Genomic DNA, 18,916 nt, shown 5'->3' on the forward strand with positions numbered 1-18,916 from the left:
CTATTTTTTGTAGGAAGTTAAAACCCATCCCTTCCCTAGAAAAAGGGTTTCCTGCCTAGGCAGGGGGTTGGACTAGAAGGCCTCCAAGGTCCCTTCCAACTCTACTATTGTATTATTGTATTATTATAAAAATATCCTAGGAAATATTATATTTCACCTGGATGTGAAAAGGGAGAAACAAGACAAAGTAGCTCTCTGCAGCTTCCTGCCCAACCCCTTTGTCAATGGGCCATTAAGATGCCCAAGCCAGTCCCTTTACATAATAAAGAGTTCTCCCCTTCAGCTCCAGGGTGATGGGATTAAGATGATGGGATTAAGGCATGATTAGCCTTTACCCACTCACCACATGGCATTTGAGTACTCAACCAAACCTGGATTCAAAACACAGCCTAGAGAGTTGCCCCTGCATGGCCCCATGGGAGTCTGACAACCAATCAGAATACATTGCTTAAACAGGAACAGGAGACAGATAGGTGGGGCTGAACAGATTATTAAAAACCCTGCAAGCCCCTTCTTTGCGCTCCTCTTCTTCTTCACCCAACATTGAAGCATGTGATCACCTTTTCTGTTCAGGACTCAAGCCATGTGGTCTGTCCACCATTAAAACCATCTTTCCAAACAACCTCCATGTCTCCAGTGTCTTTTTCCCCACTTGGAGCCGAACCCAGAAGGACATTTCTTCCAACACTTTCAAGCCCTATGACCGAATTTACTGTATGTTTTTGTTTTAGAGCATTACCCTGGACCTGGGCAAATGCACTTAGACATTATTCCACGTTTGGTGGTTATTTCTCTCAATTAAGCATGAATAATAGGACTGTAGTTTCAGTTTAGTATAGGAGTCAGTTCACTAAATTATTTATTTTGATTGTTGGTTATACTACTAAGACCTAAGCATCCATCTGCATGCATATATACACAAACCTACCCACCTACATGTATGTATGTATGTATGTATGTATGTATGTATGTATGTATGTATATTAACTGATAGAGAACAGCCATACTTCCCAATTGAAATAAACTACAAAGTCAGACCATCTATTTAAAAATACCTGGCTTCAACTTAATGTGAACAAGATTGCAATTGCAACCAATGGAGCAGCTTGCCTTCAGAAGTTGTGGGAGTTTAGTCACTGAAAGCTTTCAAGAAGAGACCGGACTGTCAAAAATGGTGTAGGGCAGCGGTTCTCAAACCTGTTCGTCACGACCCCTTTGGGGGTCGAACGACCCTTTCACAGGGTTCACCTAAGACTATCCACCTCCACCAGCATCGCCCATGCTCAGGAGTGCGTCCTGAAGTGGCAGGTGCATGAAGAGTGCAGGATGGCGAAGCAGCCTCTTCCCTGCTCCGGGCACAACCCAGATGCCGCCCCGTCCGGTCTCCACACCAGGGAAAGGCTGAGGTGCTGAAGGGGGAGAAAGACAGGTTCTTCTGGGTGGCGGATCAGCCTCGGCTCTGACGGACGTCCGAAGCGAGCGCGGTCGGCAGTGCCGCTTCAGCCCAGCTGCCTGCACAGGGGATCGAAGGCACCCAGAGAGCAGGAGACTGATGGGGCAGTCGGGCCACCTGCTTCAGCCAGCAAGATGGGCTCTCGCCCAGTCAGGTGCATACTGGGATTGAAGCTACCTTGGGCCTGGATGCTGCCTTTGCCGCCCCTGCAGCCGCCCCTGTCCTGCGGGCTAAACTGAGCTCAGAGGCTTTTTGGTCCCCGGGTAGGGCTGGCAGGAGAGGTTGGAGGGGATGACAGGCCCGGCCCACCCATTCCTTCCGTACAGAGGAATTCCACTTGGGATGGAAGCACAGTTCGATGTAGCTTAAGCCTCTGTTTAAAATTCCATTTAAAGGCAACTTCTTAATCTGTTAAATCTATTGCTCGTGCGAATTAACCGCTACGCGCTCCCACGCCTGGTTGTAATGATTCTTGAGAAGGAAGGAGGTTAAGAAAGAAAGAAAGAAAGAAAGAAAGAAAGAAAGAAAGAAAGAAAGAAAGGGAGGAATGGAAAGAAAGAAAGAAGAAGAGGGAGGAATGGAAAGAAGAAAGAAAGAAGAAAAGGGATGATGAATGGAAAGAAAAGAAAATGGAGGGAGGAATGGAAAGAAAGAAAGAAAGAAGAAAAGGAAGGGAAATAAAGAAAAGGGAGGGAGGAATGGAAAGAAAGAAAGAAAAGGTAAGGAGGAAGGAATAGAAAGAAAGAAAGAAAGAAAGAAGAAAAGGAGAGAGGAATGGAAAGAAGGAAAGAAAGAAAAGGGAAGGAAGGAGGAATGGTAAGAAAGAAAGAAAGAAAGAAAGAAAGAAAGAAAGAAAGAAAGAAAGAAAGAAAGAAAGAAAGAAAGAAAGAGAAAGAAAGAAAGAAAGAAAAAAAAAGAAAGAAAACTGGGTGGAGGTGAGAACGGAATTTTAAAAAAGTAAACTTAATAAAGTGAAACTCATGTAACCCACGAACTGCTGCTGGAGGCAGGCAGGGAGGTCGTTTTATCCTGGAAAATCCCAGCCTGTCTGATCTCCCAAACCAAGATTGGCAGATTAATCACTATGCTTTAATTATGTTCAATTTGTAATAATGAAAATACATCCTGCATATCAGATATTTACATTACGATTCACAACAGTAGCAAAAGGCCGTTGAAATGATGTCCCGGTGTTTGGAGGCCGTACGGGTCTGGATGGATGGCAACCGACTAAAACTCAACCCTTCCAAGACGGAGTGGCTGTGGCTTCTGGCCTCCCGGTTCAACCAGTTGCTTCCATCTCTGGCCATTGGGGGCGTGCAACTGGCCCCCATGGAACAGGTGCGCAATTTGGGCGTCCTCCTAGATGCCCGGCTGTCCATGGATGACCATGTAACAGCCGTGGCAAGGGGGGCGTTCCATCAGGTTCGCCTGATGCGCCAATTGCACCCCTTATTGAACCGGGATGCCCTACGCACAGTCACCCATGCGCTAGTGACGTCTCGCCTGGACTACTGCAATGCTCTCTACATGGGGCTTCCCTTGAGATGCACTTGGAGACTGCAGTTGGTCCAGAACGCGGCCGCGCGGGTGATTATGGGGAGGACTAGATACTCCCCTGTAACACCTCTCCTGCGCGAGCTGCACTGGCTTCCTGTAGTCTACCGAGTGCGTTTCAAGGTTTTGATTATGATCTTTAAAGCGCTTCATGGCACAGGGCCTAGTTACATGCAGGATCGCATCCTGCCCCATACATCCCTACGACCAATCCGCTCACACAGAGAGGGACTTCTCCGGGTGCCGTCCGCCAAACAGTGTTGGGGGGCGACACCCAGGAGCAGAGCCTTCTCTGTGATGGGCCCAGCCCTGTGGAATGGCCTCCCCCGTGACATCAGGATTACTTCCAATCTCCGCTCCTTCCGTGTACAGCTGAAGACCCACCTCTTTCAATTATCTGGCCTGGCTCAACCGTAAATTTTTCTTACTCCTCCTGACAGTTCTTTTAAATTTTTAAATTTTAAATTGTGTTTTTACAATTGGGGCATTTTAATGGTGATTTTTAACTGTCTAATGTGATGTAATTTGTTACCTCCTCCGTGCATGTATGTCTTTGTATATATGTATGTTTATGTGTTTGTACATATGTTTTATGTTTTATATGCTCTATTGTACGCCGCCCCGAGTCCTGTCTGGAAAGGGAGCGGCTAATAAATTTAAATTTATTATTTATTATTATTAAAATTACAGTTATGAAGTAGCAACGAAAATAATTTTATGGTTGGGGGTCACCACAACATGAGGAACTGTATTAAAGGGTTGCGGAATTGGGAAGGTTGAGAACCACTGACGTAGGGTCTCCTTGGGGGATGGGGGGGTTGGACTAGATAACTATAAGGTGCCTTCCAACTCTGTTAATCTGTATCTGTATCAATGTACTGGAGGTTTTAAGAAGAGATTGGACAACCATTTGTCTGAAATGGTATAGGATTTTCTACTTGAGCAGGGGATTGGACTAGAAGACCTCCAAGGTCCCTTCCAACTCTGTTATTCTGTTACTAAACATTTTAAAGCAGTTGTTCTTTTTTCCATTGTTTACCTACACCCAGCTTATCTGGCCAACAACCAAACACTGCCAAGTGTTTAGACGTAATATCTCTATTGATCCCAAGGAATTCTTATTTTATTTTATTTTAAATTTCTAGATACTTCAATTCCAAAATGATTCATGTGATTAGAAAGCACAACCCCCCCAACATTATAGAAAAAGAAAAAAAGTCACCCAAAAGAACAGATTTAAAAAGCACTCTTCCTCATCATTCCTAATCTCACAGTGCAAGCTGTGCACTGTTTAATATACTTAACATATGAGTTTATCAATATCCGGGGGGAAAAAACAAGATAAAACTGGCACAGTGGAATGAACCCCACAGATAGAAATATGTCTCTGCAACTGTTACAGAGATGCTTTATTTCTTCATGCATGCTAATTTACAGAGAGTTCATTGATTAAATAATTGAAGAATATCGTCTCTACTTTAGACAGAAATGATGCCATTGTTTTCCATTTCAATGCTTTATTCCCATCTTGGTTATCTCCAATTGCAAATCTTTTTCCCAGAACATGTTGAGATTAGATTACGTGTTTGTTCCATAAAAGTGTAGTAAAATTTTGAAAGAAGGCTTTTAGATGCATCTAGAATATTCAGTTAGCAGTGATTCAAAAATTCAAATAGGATTTGAACTCGATTTGCTTGGTTTTATTTTTTGATTAAAGAATTTGTACTGCAAATAAAAGAGCAAGGAACAATCTAATCAGTCAGTTACAAAGTTTCACAAAATACTGACCTGTTTTTTCACTCTTATCTGCTTCCTGTCTATTCTTCAACTGTCTTTCAATAGTACTCAACTGCCTTTCTCCAAGGTTCCATTGTTTTCCTATTTAAATCTACCTTTTCATTAGTCAATACAGAAGTTCCAAGTGAGATAGGCAGGGCATTATACTAACCAATTGCCCAAACAATGAAAGAAACAAAAAGCTTTGAAGATTACATTGAAGTTTCAGGTTCAAACAAATCTTAACAGACTAATTTTCATTTCCTTCTTTGATAAAGTTAATAGCTTCATAGATCATTTTGTAGGCATCATATATCTGGGCCTCAGCAGAATTTTACATCTTTCAGGATGCTCATCTTGAAATGGTATTTTTATTTATGTTTATTGCACTTTTTATTTTTATAGATAACTGAAGGTGGCAAATATACCCAATACTCCTGCCTTCTTCTGTTTTCCCCATAACAACCCTGTGACGTGAGTTGGGCTGAGAGAGTGTGACTAACCCAAGGTCAGCAGCTGATGTTCATGCCTGAAGTGGGTGAACTCACAGTCTCCTGATTTCTAGCCTGGTGTCTTAATCACTAAACTATATGAAACTTAGAAGAACTTCCAGTTGGTGGAATGATTGCACTCCAAAAATGCTAGTGTCAGGGTTCCAAGTAATGCATCCCATTCAATAAGAACTCAGAGGCAGGCAATTTCCTCAAAAAAACATTTTATTGGGACATACAAATTGGCATGTTCCTGGTGAAAATCCAGCTCTAAGTTCCCACCAGTTTTTCACCCAGTGAAAACTTTGTCACTCTCCCCACCCCACCCCAGAGTCTACTCACATGGTCCAATCAGCATACAGTCCCAGCGGCTAGGTGACCTCAGTCTCCACCTTTCAAACACCTGCACCAACATCCTTGATTCCCAGGGGAAAGAATTTTATTTAGGCTACAATACCCCTGTTATCTCTACACCCCCCCTCCCTGGCCTGTTTGCTCCAGGCTGTGTCAGCCTTGAAGCAATGAGAAATCTTCCTAGAGGAAACTACAAAAAGGATTTTTGCTGAAAAAGCAAGACTTCATATGCCAGAAGAAATGGTCTTGGCTAAGAATAGAAAAATGTTTCCTTGAAGTTAAAAAAGATGCCTAGACTGCCATGTTAAAAGTGCTAATGTTGACTTTTAAAATGTTAATAATGAAGCCTAAAATTGCAGGCAGGGAAGTCTCTCATCTGGTTCTCAAACTGTTTACCTTGCTTAAACAGTATTATATTTAGCAAGAAAATGAGTAGTTAATATTTGAAACTACATAAGATCTGTGGGTTGTGGAGCAGATTTTAAAAGTAGTTGCAGATTGGGTAATACTATACCTTTCGGAGGAAGTATTTCACCATGAAACAGTTTATAGCTTTATGCGATGTCCTTTAGACCAGCGGTCCCCAACCTTTGTGACTTGGTGGCCCAGCTGGTGGGCGGAGAGGAACTGGGCTGCGTAGGTCGCCGACTTGTGCGCATGCATGCAGTTCAACTCACATGTGCATGCGCACCGGCTCACCACTCATGCGGGTTGAGCAGCACGCCATCCAATTGTGAGTAGGCCACGGCCTGGGGACCTCCGATTTTGACTTCAAAAGTTAGTTACAACAAATGCAGCCATATTGTGGATCTCTTTACTCATAATTTACTCTATGCAATTGTATGGCAGGAGCAATTGCCTTCATGTCTTATAGTTACGTCTAAATGGCAATTAAATTTCTTGTGATGAGAGTGAGTGAATTTCTTCTGGCCATAGCCAGGAAATACCATAGTGCAAATTACTTGCCAAGACAACCATAAATGCTAGAAATGCACCATAATCCATCAGATAATGTGATGATTTCAGGGTTATATGCCAAGGCTTGTAAAATATTATCTAAATTGTAAATGTTGTATTGGTTATTTGTCCTGTTCAGGCTTATATTTTAACATCCCAAGCTCCTTCATAATTAATTGATGTAGAAGAGCAGGCTGGGAAGGGAGGGGAGGGCAGTGTCAAGTAAGGACTCAGGCTAGAATTGTTACCTGTTCATAAATGCTCCAAGTCCAGCCCTCTCTCTTGAATTCCATTAACTTTTATCTGGCACCACTTTAATGTCTACCGTTAGTTGACCAGATTCTTGTGTATAGGCTTGAGCAATAAATCTTCTGAATTGGAACATATGTGTGATCCTGAATCTTGGCAACCAACAGGGGAATTGTTAAATATGGCACAAACTGTCAGGTGCAAAAGACTAGGGTTACATTGGAAGGTTCAATTTAATGGATTATTGCTAAAATGTACATAACGTAAGGGTGAATGGTAACCAGAGGGTTGAACTTAATTCATTTGTAGCTATGTAGTGATTCTAGGGCGATTCCTTTTTTCATCCCTACTCCTGGGTTTGCCAGTCCTTCTCCTACAGAAACACCATTTGTATTTGGGCAATTGATGTCTTTTGAAAATAGATTGAGACATTGGAATGTTCTTGCATAATAACAAAATCAAATTTTGTATGATTTAGTCACCAATCAGTATTTAGATTACAGGAAAAAGTGGTACAAATGCCTCACATAGACTAATGGAAGGTTGCGGCTTTGACACTCTAATATACCTTGCAAGTGAACCTATTACTGAAATCAAGGATAGCAATAGCAAGACGATTTATATACTGCTTCATAGTGCTTTACAGCCCTCTCTAAGCGGTTTCCAGAGTCAGCATATTGTCCCCAACAATTTGGATCCTCATTTCACCCATCTCGGAAGGATGAAGGCTGAGTCAACCTTGAGCAGGTGAGAATTGAACTGCTGGCAGTCAGCAGAATTAGCCTGCAATACTGCATTCCAACCACTGTGCTACCACATAAGGATGTGTAATTTAGCTTAAATACAGTGGTTACAATTATCCAGACAGGAGTTTGGAGTTAACCAAAGCTTATCATTAGTACAGTAAAAAAATATACCCAGAGATAAGTAAACTTAAGTGATAATAAAGTAGAATTAAATAATTAATGGAGTATTATGGGTCCTATGGTTTCTTTTTCTCCCAGCTTTCACCAAAAACTTCCTGCCACATAAATCTAATGTGAACATAAATAACTCCTCCCTGAAGTATAGTTAAAATGTAAAAACAAAGTGTGTATTTCTTGCTCTTTTAATGGATTTTAAAGGTTTTAGTAGTTTCACATTACCAGAATTTCATACTGACAGATAACTGATAAAGAATGTTTTATTAAATAATAAAAAAATACAAGCAATGTAGATAAAGCTAACTTTATTTGGACTATTACAGAACAGGCTAACAAAGACACTAATTGTATAAAAAGCTTAAAAACAGAACAATACCATTCCATACCAACTTATACTACTATTTGCTTTATTACAAAAAAGTCCAAGTTCAGTTTCCTCATTCAACAGGCATTTTAAAGCACATTAGCTCCAAACAAACTATGCAATCCATTTATACTGCTATTTGAAAGGGTTTGGATGGCCAATAACAATCTAGCTTTACAAGATACACATGGCATTCTTCTATCATACAGCAAAACACAGAAAGGCAAGTGTTTTCTTTAAAAAAAACCTGCACTAAGTATCATCCTAGAGAAAGGCAAGGTTTATGTAACTATAGGAATCACAAAACAGAATGTTATGTGTTCAAGAAAATTATAATTAGCCTGATGTACTTATTTTGCTTTCATACACGGGTAGTTATCTTAAGAAACAATAGTAAAAGCTTGAATCAACTTTAAATGAAAGCAGGCACTTGCTTCTTCATGGGATTTGGGAATTCACTTTCTTCTTTACAATTAAATAGGAAAGACTAATGTGCAGAATTTTAAACACTCTGCATGGAGTTTGTCAATAAAAGGAGAAAGTTTTCTATGCAAGATGAAGCAGCAACAGGCTCTCACAAACCTCTGTAAAAGACATTTATTTCTACAAAAAGAGACTTATGATACAATTGAATCACACAAATTTAACTATGTACCTTTTAAAATATACAAGAAACTTTGAAGTAGAGGATACTTAAAAAAATGGAGGGGTTTCAATATTTTATTTTACACATCTGCATCTTCACATAATTTGATAAGTAACCTTTTACAAAATCATGTAAAAAGCACAATTGCCTGGTAAAGAGTCTTCAAAAGATTTTACACAGCATGCAATTAAAGCAGCCTTTTCTTCCTTATATGGACTCTTTTCACTCAAGTAATCTTCTGCTGCAAAAATTAGGGTAGCAGCCTGGTCTCTTCTGTTAACGCCTTTTGTCTTTCCTGTCTGATTTACGGTCTCTTTCATTCCGTGAAGTCCTTTTGCCTGACCAACTACTTTCTGATATAGACCTTTTTCTGTCCGACCTTGAACTTTTATCCTTTGATCCTTTTGCATCTCTTCTGCTACCTTTTGAAGACTTGTGACTTCTATCTACTCCTGAATTGTCCCTTCGCTTCCGTTCCAAACTCCTCCTATGCTTTCTATCTCTATTATGCCCTCGCCCCCTGCTTCGACTTCTACTCTCACTGCTACTAGAACTACTAGAACTTTCTCGACTACTAGTCCCACTGCTACTGCTGCTGCTGGAACTGCTCCGACTACTGCTTGTCCCACTGCTAGAACTACTCCCACTGCTACTACTTGTAGAACTAGTACTACTAGTGCTACTACTAGTACTCCGACTTCGACTCTTACTGGTTTTGTTTCTTGCCCTACCTCTGCTTCTGCTCCTAATTTTGTTCTTAATTTCTACGCTTACTGCCTGGACTTGATCTGCCTGCATTTCAGGCAGCTTTTCAGACACTAGAGATTCTTTGTCTAATGGTGGCACTTGGTCTTGAGTGGATTCCAAAAGGGGCAAAGGCTGTGGCCAAATCACAGACTCTGACTGAGGCTGCACCTCAGCCTCTGAGACTGGAATGGATTCAGGCTCCTTCTCTTCTGACTCCTCTGGCTCAGCATCAACTTCTGGCTTGCTGGGTTCCTCTTTTTCCAGGGCAACCGTAGGCCCTTCCTGTTCTGGCTGTGCATTATATTCCATTTCTGGTTCAACCTCTGTGCTAATTTCATTTTCTAATGGCTCTGTACAATCTGTCTCATTAATTTCCATTACATCCTGCTCACCGTCTATTGGCTGAATACCTTCACTTTCTCCTTTCACTAGCTCAACTTCCTCAGTTTGGTTATCTGGCTGCCTGTCATTCTCTTTAATTTCTGCTTCCTCTTCTACTTTAACTTCAATTTCCTCTTTTTGCTCTTCCTCTTCCTGTTCTATCTCCCCATCACTATGACTAACACCTAACTCCTTTTCTTCCCTTACCTCTTCCATTTCTATATCATTGCTCTTATTACCTGTCTCCATCTCCTCCACCTGCTGTACCACCTTACCCTCTTCCTGCTCCTTGTTCTGGTCTTCCTTCTTTTCTTCTTTCTGTACCTCCTGGTGTTCTTTTTCCTTCATAGACTGTCGTCTGGGCCTGGCTTCCATTTTATTAATTTGCTCAGCAAATTCAGTGCGTCTATTTTCAAACAGTGCTGAAGAATAAGGAATGTATAATAAACAGCAATTAGATTCATAGTTTGAATAATTCCCTTCACATAACAGTATCAGAGAAATTATAATCCATGTAAGAAAGTCGTGAACTCCATCTCTAATTCATATGACCAGCATATTTGCTATTTCGCTACATCTACTTGCATACAGAAGTACACGTTTTAAGCTAAGATACACAAAAGCCAAGTTTGTAAGACATTGCCAATCTATGAAATAAAACTTCCATATGTAAGTAGATGCAGCTAACAGTCTACACATTATTTCATTTAGTCTAACATAGTGAATGGACCAGGAATTCTCATGGTCTCATGAGAAATCAGAGCCTCAGAACTTACATCACAAACTGAGCATACCACGTTTATAGCTACTTATAATTTCTCAATATGGAAGGAATGATTTTGTTTTGGTGTGACATGCACAATCTTATCAAAATTCATGCTTTTTACTATGGCAATACAGAAATAAAAAGATAACATACCATTTAACTTTTTTTGGGAATCATCAAACATCTTCTGGGTAGCAGGGCACATTCTGCCAGGTATATAGAACAGATGAGGTTTTGTCTTCGTTCTTATATATTTAATTATTTTGGCATTATGTTCGTTCCATTCTTCTTGCTGAAAAAAAAATATGTTTATGTTTCTGGTGCCATCCAGAAGGCAAATATGCAATAACTACCATATTTTTCCAAAAATACGACTTACCCCAAAAGTAAGTCCTAGTTTGATTTTTAGGTGAGCCCAATATAAGCCCTAATTAAGACCTCACCCACTCCAGGTGCATGGATAAAAATTAAGCTAGGGTGGAGATGGGGAGGTGGAGCTGCCCTACTACTTACATTCAGAGAGTTGCAGCCAAGCCTTGCATGTCCCAACAGCTGCCTTGCTCCCTGTTATTGGCTGCAGGGAAGGCCTTCAGGGAAGCCTTGTAGGCCTCAGAAGAAATTCCTGAAGGCCTCTAACAGCGAAAAGGAGGCCGGGGGTGACATGCACAAGTGAGGTGAGTCAGTGGACAACCCACTACCCCAAAAATAAGACCTAGTGCTTTTTTTGGTGGCAAAAAAATTATGACAGGGTCTTTCGGGGAAATACGGGTACTAAATTTCCACTCACCAACTGAGCAAGTTCAACTTTTTGTTCCAATAACCGTAGTTCTGTTTGTTTAGCACGTCTTTCCTCAAAGAGTTCTCGCCTTTCGTTTTCAACCTGCTTTCTTTCTTCTTCTGCCTGCACTTCAAGTTTCTGCTCAATTTCTTGTCTTCTTTTTTGCTAAGTCAGAATGGCTTAAAGTTAATTCAATAGCAGCATTCTTATTTAAGTAAGTCATCATAATGTACAAACTGAACCAATTCACTTGTTAGAAGTCAAACAAAAATATTCTTCCCCAACATATATACTGTAGATGAGGTTCTGGTCTAAGATTAATACTGAAACAAAAATTGTCCCCAATGTTCTGTAAGCAGAATACCATAATCAAAAGTAATATAGAACTTATCAAATGTATTTCAGATGTTTCTTCTAATGATATTATGATGGAGTTTGCAAAATTTATTTTCCTGCTGTCTTTCCTTTACCAGCCCTCAGAGTGAATTCATAGGAAAGTATAGAGAAATTCCCCTGAACCAAGTGAACCATGCCTTGAGATCAAATATGCTCAGTAATCAGATGGAGGTAAATAATTCTCTTACTGAAAGCTTGTTCTTTTGGTGGAATGACACTACTGGCTACAATCTATAGGACTTGTTATCTGTCACTTCTAATGACTTGCAGGAGTTTGCTCTCTCACTTCCTGCTTCACTAAAATAAAACCGTCCACATCGGTTATATCATGGCAAATGCAGTTCTGATTTCCCTACTGCTAAAATTAGATTTTGATGATCTCAAATCCTTATTTGTAAATATGAAAAAAATATACCAAACACATTCTGCTTTCAGTGTTAATTAAAATGTCCTCCTAAAAGTTGTTTCAAAATAAAACATACACATGGCTGGAATTGATATGGCCATCAGCTTGTGTATTTTTCTATTATACGGAAGTATTATTTTTCCTGCACAATTTACTAAATGTGAAATTAATACCCTCTCAGTAGCAACTGTCGATTCTTGTTTAAACTTCTGAAGAGTTCCCATCAACAGGCCAAATATACGCCGATTCCTGGCAGAATACAAAAGAAAAGATATTATACCACAAATATAGGTATTTTATTATGTATGCATATTTTTTCAAAAATTTCCAAGGTCACACTAGTAGCTATAAATGCTTGTTGTAAAATATCAGGGGTCTGTGGCTGCAATGGTAGTTATAAATATGATTATTTATATAAATTTATATAAAAATAATTAACCAAATAAAATATTTTTTTAAAAATCAGCAACTATTAGACTTAGTTTATATAATATCAAATGATAACTGGAAACTAGGTATTCCGAGAGCAGTGGTTAAATGCAGTATTGCAGGCAAACTCTGCCCATGGCTTGGAGTACAATCCTGATGGCACTCAAGGTTGAATCAGTCTTCCATCCTTCCGAGGTTGGATGTTATATTCCACAGTATATGTTTAGTACAGTTAGTCCCGACTTTTCATCATTTCATTCAGTGATTGTATTGAAAAAAGTGACTTATCACCATTTTTCACACTTATAACAGTTGCAATATCCCCCTGGTCACATGGTTTAGATTTGGTTATTTGACAACTGACTCACATTTATGACGGTTGCAGTGTCCTGGAGTCATGTGATCTCATTTTGCAACCTTCTGACAAGCAAAGACAACTGGGAAACCAGATTCACTTAACAACTGTATTACTAATTTAAGAACTGCAGTGATTCATTTAACAATGGAATAAGAAAAGTTGTAAAATGGGGACAAAACTCAATGAACACATTTCTCATTTAGCAACATATATTTTGGACTGAGTTGTGGTCATACGTTGAGGACTATGTGTATATTTTAATTAAGTACTGACAGTATTTTTCACTCAGAAACTGGATTGGATCATTGTTATACAGGCATTTTGTAAAATATCCGTTCTCAGTTCAGATCAAGCTGAAATGAACAAATAGCAAAAATGTCAATTCCTAGTATCAAATATCTTTGATATTTGGAAGGTTGGGGGTACCAAAAGTTATTTTGGCCTATGTACGACCAGGTATTCTGCGGCTGTGTTTGTGGAAAGATGATCTAGTAAAGAATAGTTTCAGCTGATTTTCTTAGCACAATTCACAGCACAGAATACTGTCAGCATTTTTTACCGGCTTATACTACCATTCTTCAAAGCGATAGAACTGCTTTTATTTCTTGCTCCTGGAATTGGGAAAATTTAAAATCACATGAAAGAACAATACCTTTGTTTCCCTTTTTCATCCATAGTTTGATCTTGAATAAGGTCTCGGCGTGTTCGCTCTTTGGAGGTAGCAACAACAGAGGACTGCAACGCTGGCTGCAGAAAAAGATCACAGCTAGGTTAATAGAAACCTATTCATTTATTAAACTTATGCTGCCCATCTTCTCAAAGGCAACTCTTGCATGTTATATTTTTCTATTCTTAAGCTCCCAATTAACATTTCAAATATACTTTACTTTTTTAACATCATCATCCTCTGCGTCGCTTTCATGGCGTGATTCTCTCCTTGTCCGACGTTCACCAGCCAATCTAAACGTAATACAAAATGTCAAAAGCAACCAATATAATTGAAATAATCAAACTTGTGCACTTAACATTAACTGATAAGTTTCTTTTATTAAATTGCATTGTGGAAGGAATATTTTTAAAAGAAGTATTTGTATTCTCAATTCCAATAGCTATCTAGTAATGAGAGATGCTACTCTACAGATAGTCCTCATCTCACAAATGTTCATTTAAGAACTGTCTGGAATTAGATTAATACTTTACAGCCCATAAAGCACTTTCAGCCATCACAAAATGTTGCAAACACCACACACATACTTGTGATCACGTTTGTGATTGTCACCTGGCAACTGACTCAGAACTGATTCAGATTTACCATTGGTTGCAGTATCTGCAGTTACATGATCACAATTTGTTACCTTTTTGCTGGTTTCCAGCAAAAATTGTCCATTATGGAGAATTGATTTCTTTAACCATTGTGATTTGCTTAATAATCACCATAAAATGATTGAAAAATTGGTCATATAGTGGTTTTAAATCAAGGATTATCTCTAATATCAAGAAAGACCTGATACACCCAAATAATCTCTGCTTCATGAGCTGCACTGGTCTGATTCAAAATGCTGGTCATTATCTATAAAGCCATACCTGGTGTAAGGCTTGTGTAATACTTGAGGGATCACCTGTCTCCCATAGTATCAGCTCAGCTAAACTGATCTGGCAGAATTGGGGTGCTCCAGCTTCCTTCAATTAAACAATGCTATCTGCTGGGACTCAGGAAGCACACCTTCTTTACAGCAGTGCCTGACCTTTGGAATTAGGTTTCCTCCAAAATTCAAACAGCCGTCTACCCTTCCTAGTGTTTCAAAGAGCTCTAAAGACCTGGCTCTTTGTCCAGGCATAAGGCGTGTGTAACAAAGCCCCCTTTTCTTCTTTTCAGACCCACTTTCTTTTCCTTTGTTCCCATCTGAAAGGTTTGCAATCTGAATATATTTTAAAACTTCACAAAATTGCTAGCAGTAGGGCAGGATATAAATTTGATAGTGATACCTGGCTAGCTTAATGTGATGTGCAAACCTGCCAAATAAAGCTACAAGTTGTGTGTAAACTAATCACTGCGGCATATTCTACAGTATATAGTCTATGCATCTTGGCAGTAAATTATCCAAAATGTAGCAAACAGATATACTGAATATGGCAAGATATTAAAATAAGTTGATTCTGAGAGGGAAGAGCCAACATTGCGTTGACACGACCTGTGATCTCGAAGTCCCGAGATCGCAGTCGATACTTTTGCTGCTGGACGGTCCGTATGGACCTAAACCGTCCCGCAGAGATGGTGATCGGAAAGAATACGTCTTGCTGATCTCAGGGACCCCACAAAGTCCCTGATTAATCCAAGAGAAGTTCTTCTAGCTGGCGACAAAAGCGCAGCCACAAGCTGATGAAGTTGGGACAACTCCGGAATGGAAGGAAACGGAAAGAGAAAGTGTGTACAGCTGGTGAGGAAACTTTACCAGAAGAAATAAGCGGCAAAATTAAGCTACATTGGATTACATTGGACAGTGTGCTATCTTTCTTTTTAAATGCTATTTTATGGATGGAATTTACGCAAAGCTTTTTAAAGTGAACGGATTAGTTTTTCTTCTATTTTTTTTATTTTTGTAACCTATGGATTAAAATTCTTTTTTTCATTTCTATAAGTTTTTTCCTTTTTTCTATTTTGTTTCATTTAAGAATTTTACTTTTCTAAAAACCTGAAATACAAAAAAGATATGAAACAAGGTCTTATTGTGAGAGATTATAAATGAATTTTATAATAATAAAAAGCCTTGAAAGCCAGAGTGGCAGTGTTTATCAGTCGGAAGAATGGAACAACATCAACATCAAAAAGAAACTTTAACATTGCAAGAGATAATGTTTGAAATTCAGAAATTATTAGAAGTATCAGAGAGAATTGAGGAGAAACTGGAAAATCTAGAGCATATAACAGCAAAATATGATGGAGAATCTCAATTGGAAAAAGTGGAGGCTAGAGCCCTAAAAATTGAAGAGAAAAACGAGCACAAAGACAAGAAATTTGTTGACATTTACGGTGAATGGAGTGTGGTTGGAAATGCAGAGTGGAATATGGAAAAGGGAGTTAGATGGCCAGGAACTCTACCCCAGATGGCAAGGTACATAAGAAGAATAAAGAGAAGAATTGATGGATTTAAGGAGAGAAATCTTATCAGAAGCAACATTGATGACCAAAGATATGCTGATTAAAGAAACAAATGGAGGGTATCGAGATTATATAAGAGATGCAACAAGCAATGAGCTGCGAAGATAAATCCACACAAATATTATTAAGGGAATAATCAGAAGATTAATTCCACAAATGGCAAAGGACATAAGACTGCATTATTACTGGAAAGATACAGGTTGATATATGAAAGCTTATAATAAAAAATTAGTTAAACTTAGCTAAATTTAGAGCATTATGTAAAAAATGAAGTGATGATGGATATGGTTAAATAAATAATTGACAATGATAATAATGTATACATATGTAGTGGTTTGATAAGAATTAATTGGATATGAATGGTAAATGGTAACTATGAAAGGAAGATTAGAAATTTTGTTATGACATAAAAGCTAATAATAAAAATTTGAATTGAATCTAGTTAAACTTTGAGTATTAGGTAAAAATATTATGATAATGGACATAGTCAAATAAATGTTTGATAATGATAATGATAACAACATATACATTGGCTTAATAAAAGAAAATTGGATATAAATTGTAAACAGTGATTTGGAAAGGACTAGAAACTTGGTTACTAAATATTATTGATTTTTATTCAGAATAGATTATAACGATTTAATGTTATTGGATGATACTGGAAATAGCTAACGAAATGCCATTATGTGGTTATGCTTTAAACTTTGGAATATTTTATACAAAAGGACATTAAAACAACTGTGGTCAAATGAAAATTGAGGTATGATGATAGTAATATCTATAAATATATTTAATTTAAAATATATGATTTGATATGTATTATAGGTGATGACTGTGGAAGAGATGCACGGAAAGCTTTTTGTAACCAATTGACACACTTTCTATAGTATGTAAAGAAAGAGGATTCTTTGTGTTGTATTTGTATTTATTCAAAAATAAAAACAAATTTTTAAAAAAGTTGATTCTTCAATCTAGGTGTAAATATTCTCCACTCACCTATTCGTCGACCCTTCAAGATCCCTCTGTTTGGCTGGGGGTCCTCCTCCGCTATCCGAGAATCCACGCCTAACATAAAACAGTAAATTAGCTTACTCTAAACAAATGCATACATTCAGAAACGTATAATGCTCTATGAAGTTGTATAGTATTTAAAAATAGCCAACTGTTAGTTTCTTCATGAATGGTAAAACTGAAATAAGTAAAGCTATTAGTATTGTTAAGCAAGACAATCCAAGAAACATTTTTGTATGTAAAACAAATAAAGGTTTTATAATTGATTGAGCAGTAACCACACACACACACTTACTAAAGCATCAGGGTTCTAAAGCTTCTGACACTATCCCTATTGTGGCATCATGGCAGTAACTACAGCAGCGCCTTTGCATTTCATTGACTTTTAAAGAAAATTTATACAGCCTCCAATTCGCTTACAGCAACTCTAGACAGCTTATAAACAATGATCACCCTTGATGTTTGCTTGTCTACTCCAGAATTATAATAGAAACCTGCAGATCAGCTGAAGTCACTTTTGTGCTGGTTTTTCTGCAAAGAGCCTTGTATAATTCCAGTATGCTTATCCAAAGTGCAGTTGATTATAGCTTTTCCTCCCTAACTTACCTTAACTAAGCCTTTTTAGAGAGAAGGTGAACTATTCCCATACAATATTCTCAGGGCAGCAGCAGCAGTAGTCCAAACAAAGGATAAGCATCCCAAACAGTAACACAGGGGTGACTTTACAGTGGGCTGCTGGCACCTAATTATGACTATCATAAACACATAGTTGGAGCTTGTTTAAAAGTGCTAGTCAGACTTAAGTTTGACTAACCTTAAATAGATACCGATGCTTTCATTTGGCATCAGCTAGTTAAAATGTAAGATGAATTTCCACACCGCGAAAGAGTTTCGGGCGGTATTAAAACAGTTCGTTCCTCTCGCAGGTCCTCCGACACTCACCTCAGTAATAGGCTTCCGCGCCCCCTACCTCCACCAGGGCCTGCGATGGCCAACAGTCTCCCTTGGGCGGGCCTGGAAAGGAGGAGACACACAATGAAATGCTGCTAATCGCCGGGAGGCCGAAGGAAGCACAGAAAAGGAACACCCGCCTCTCAGGAGCGACGCTAAGAGGCCCCGTACTTGCAGAGCGCTGCAGCGTTTCCCAGCTCATGCCGGCACCCTTGGCTGAAGCACCGCCAGGCACCCCCCTTAAGCAAAATTTCCCCCCGCTCCTCCTTTTATAGCCCGCCGGGCATTTCCATCCGGGCGCGGGAAAAAGGAAATAAAAATCGTCGAGGACGCTCACTGCGGGCCTCTTCGGTTGGAAGAAGGCGCCCGAGCTGCTTAGATCCATAACGGGGGCAACTGCGAGGCCACCGACATCCCGGATTGATTGTCGAAGGGAAAGGCGCGAAGAAGGCCTCGCGGTGATAAGTCAACCGCAAAAGCAGCCCTTCAAGTAAGGCGCTTCCACGCCCCAACTCCTTCCTCGCTCAGGGTCTCACCGCACATCGTTGGGGTCCCGCCCTGTGAGTTTGCGGATATTCTCATCGACGTGCTTGAGGCTTTCCTTGGCCTTCTCCAGTTGCTCCTGTAGAGCCCGCACGGCTACCGCCATGCCTGCCACCACAATCGCGGCCTAGCCAGCCGGAACCCAACGGAAAGCACGATGAGGTTAAGGGGGCAAGGAGAAAGCTCAGCTTCGCGGCGTGACGTGGCTCCGAGAAACTCA

The 18,916-nt window shown here is 39.5% G+C and overlaps 1 protein-coding gene across 1 annotated transcript; it reads right to left on the reverse strand.

Moving 5' to 3' along the window:
- Positions 1-8,050: 8,050 nt before the first annotated feature.
- PNN (pinin, desmosome associated protein) lies at positions 8,051-18,916 on the reverse strand. The gene is made up of 9 exons (XM_081931952.1): positions 18,690-18,916; positions 18,145-18,216; positions 17,188-17,256; positions 13,919-13,991; positions 13,684-13,778; positions 12,418-12,493; positions 11,452-11,607; positions 10,818-10,956; positions 8,051-10,320 (listed from the first exon to the last, which is right to left on the reverse strand). The coding sequence occupies exons 1-9, from the start codon at positions 18,800-18,802 to the stop codon at positions 9,047-9,049; spliced, it is 2,067 nt and encodes a 688-aa protein (XP_081788078.1). The 5' UTR covers positions 18,803-18,916; the 3' UTR covers positions 8,051-9,046.

This window comes from Natrix helvetica (assembly GCF_964273705.1).
Source record: "Natrix helvetica genome assembly, chromosome: 1".
Lineage (NCBI taxonomy): Eukaryota > Metazoa > Chordata > Lepidosauria > Squamata > Natricidae > Natrix > Natrix helvetica.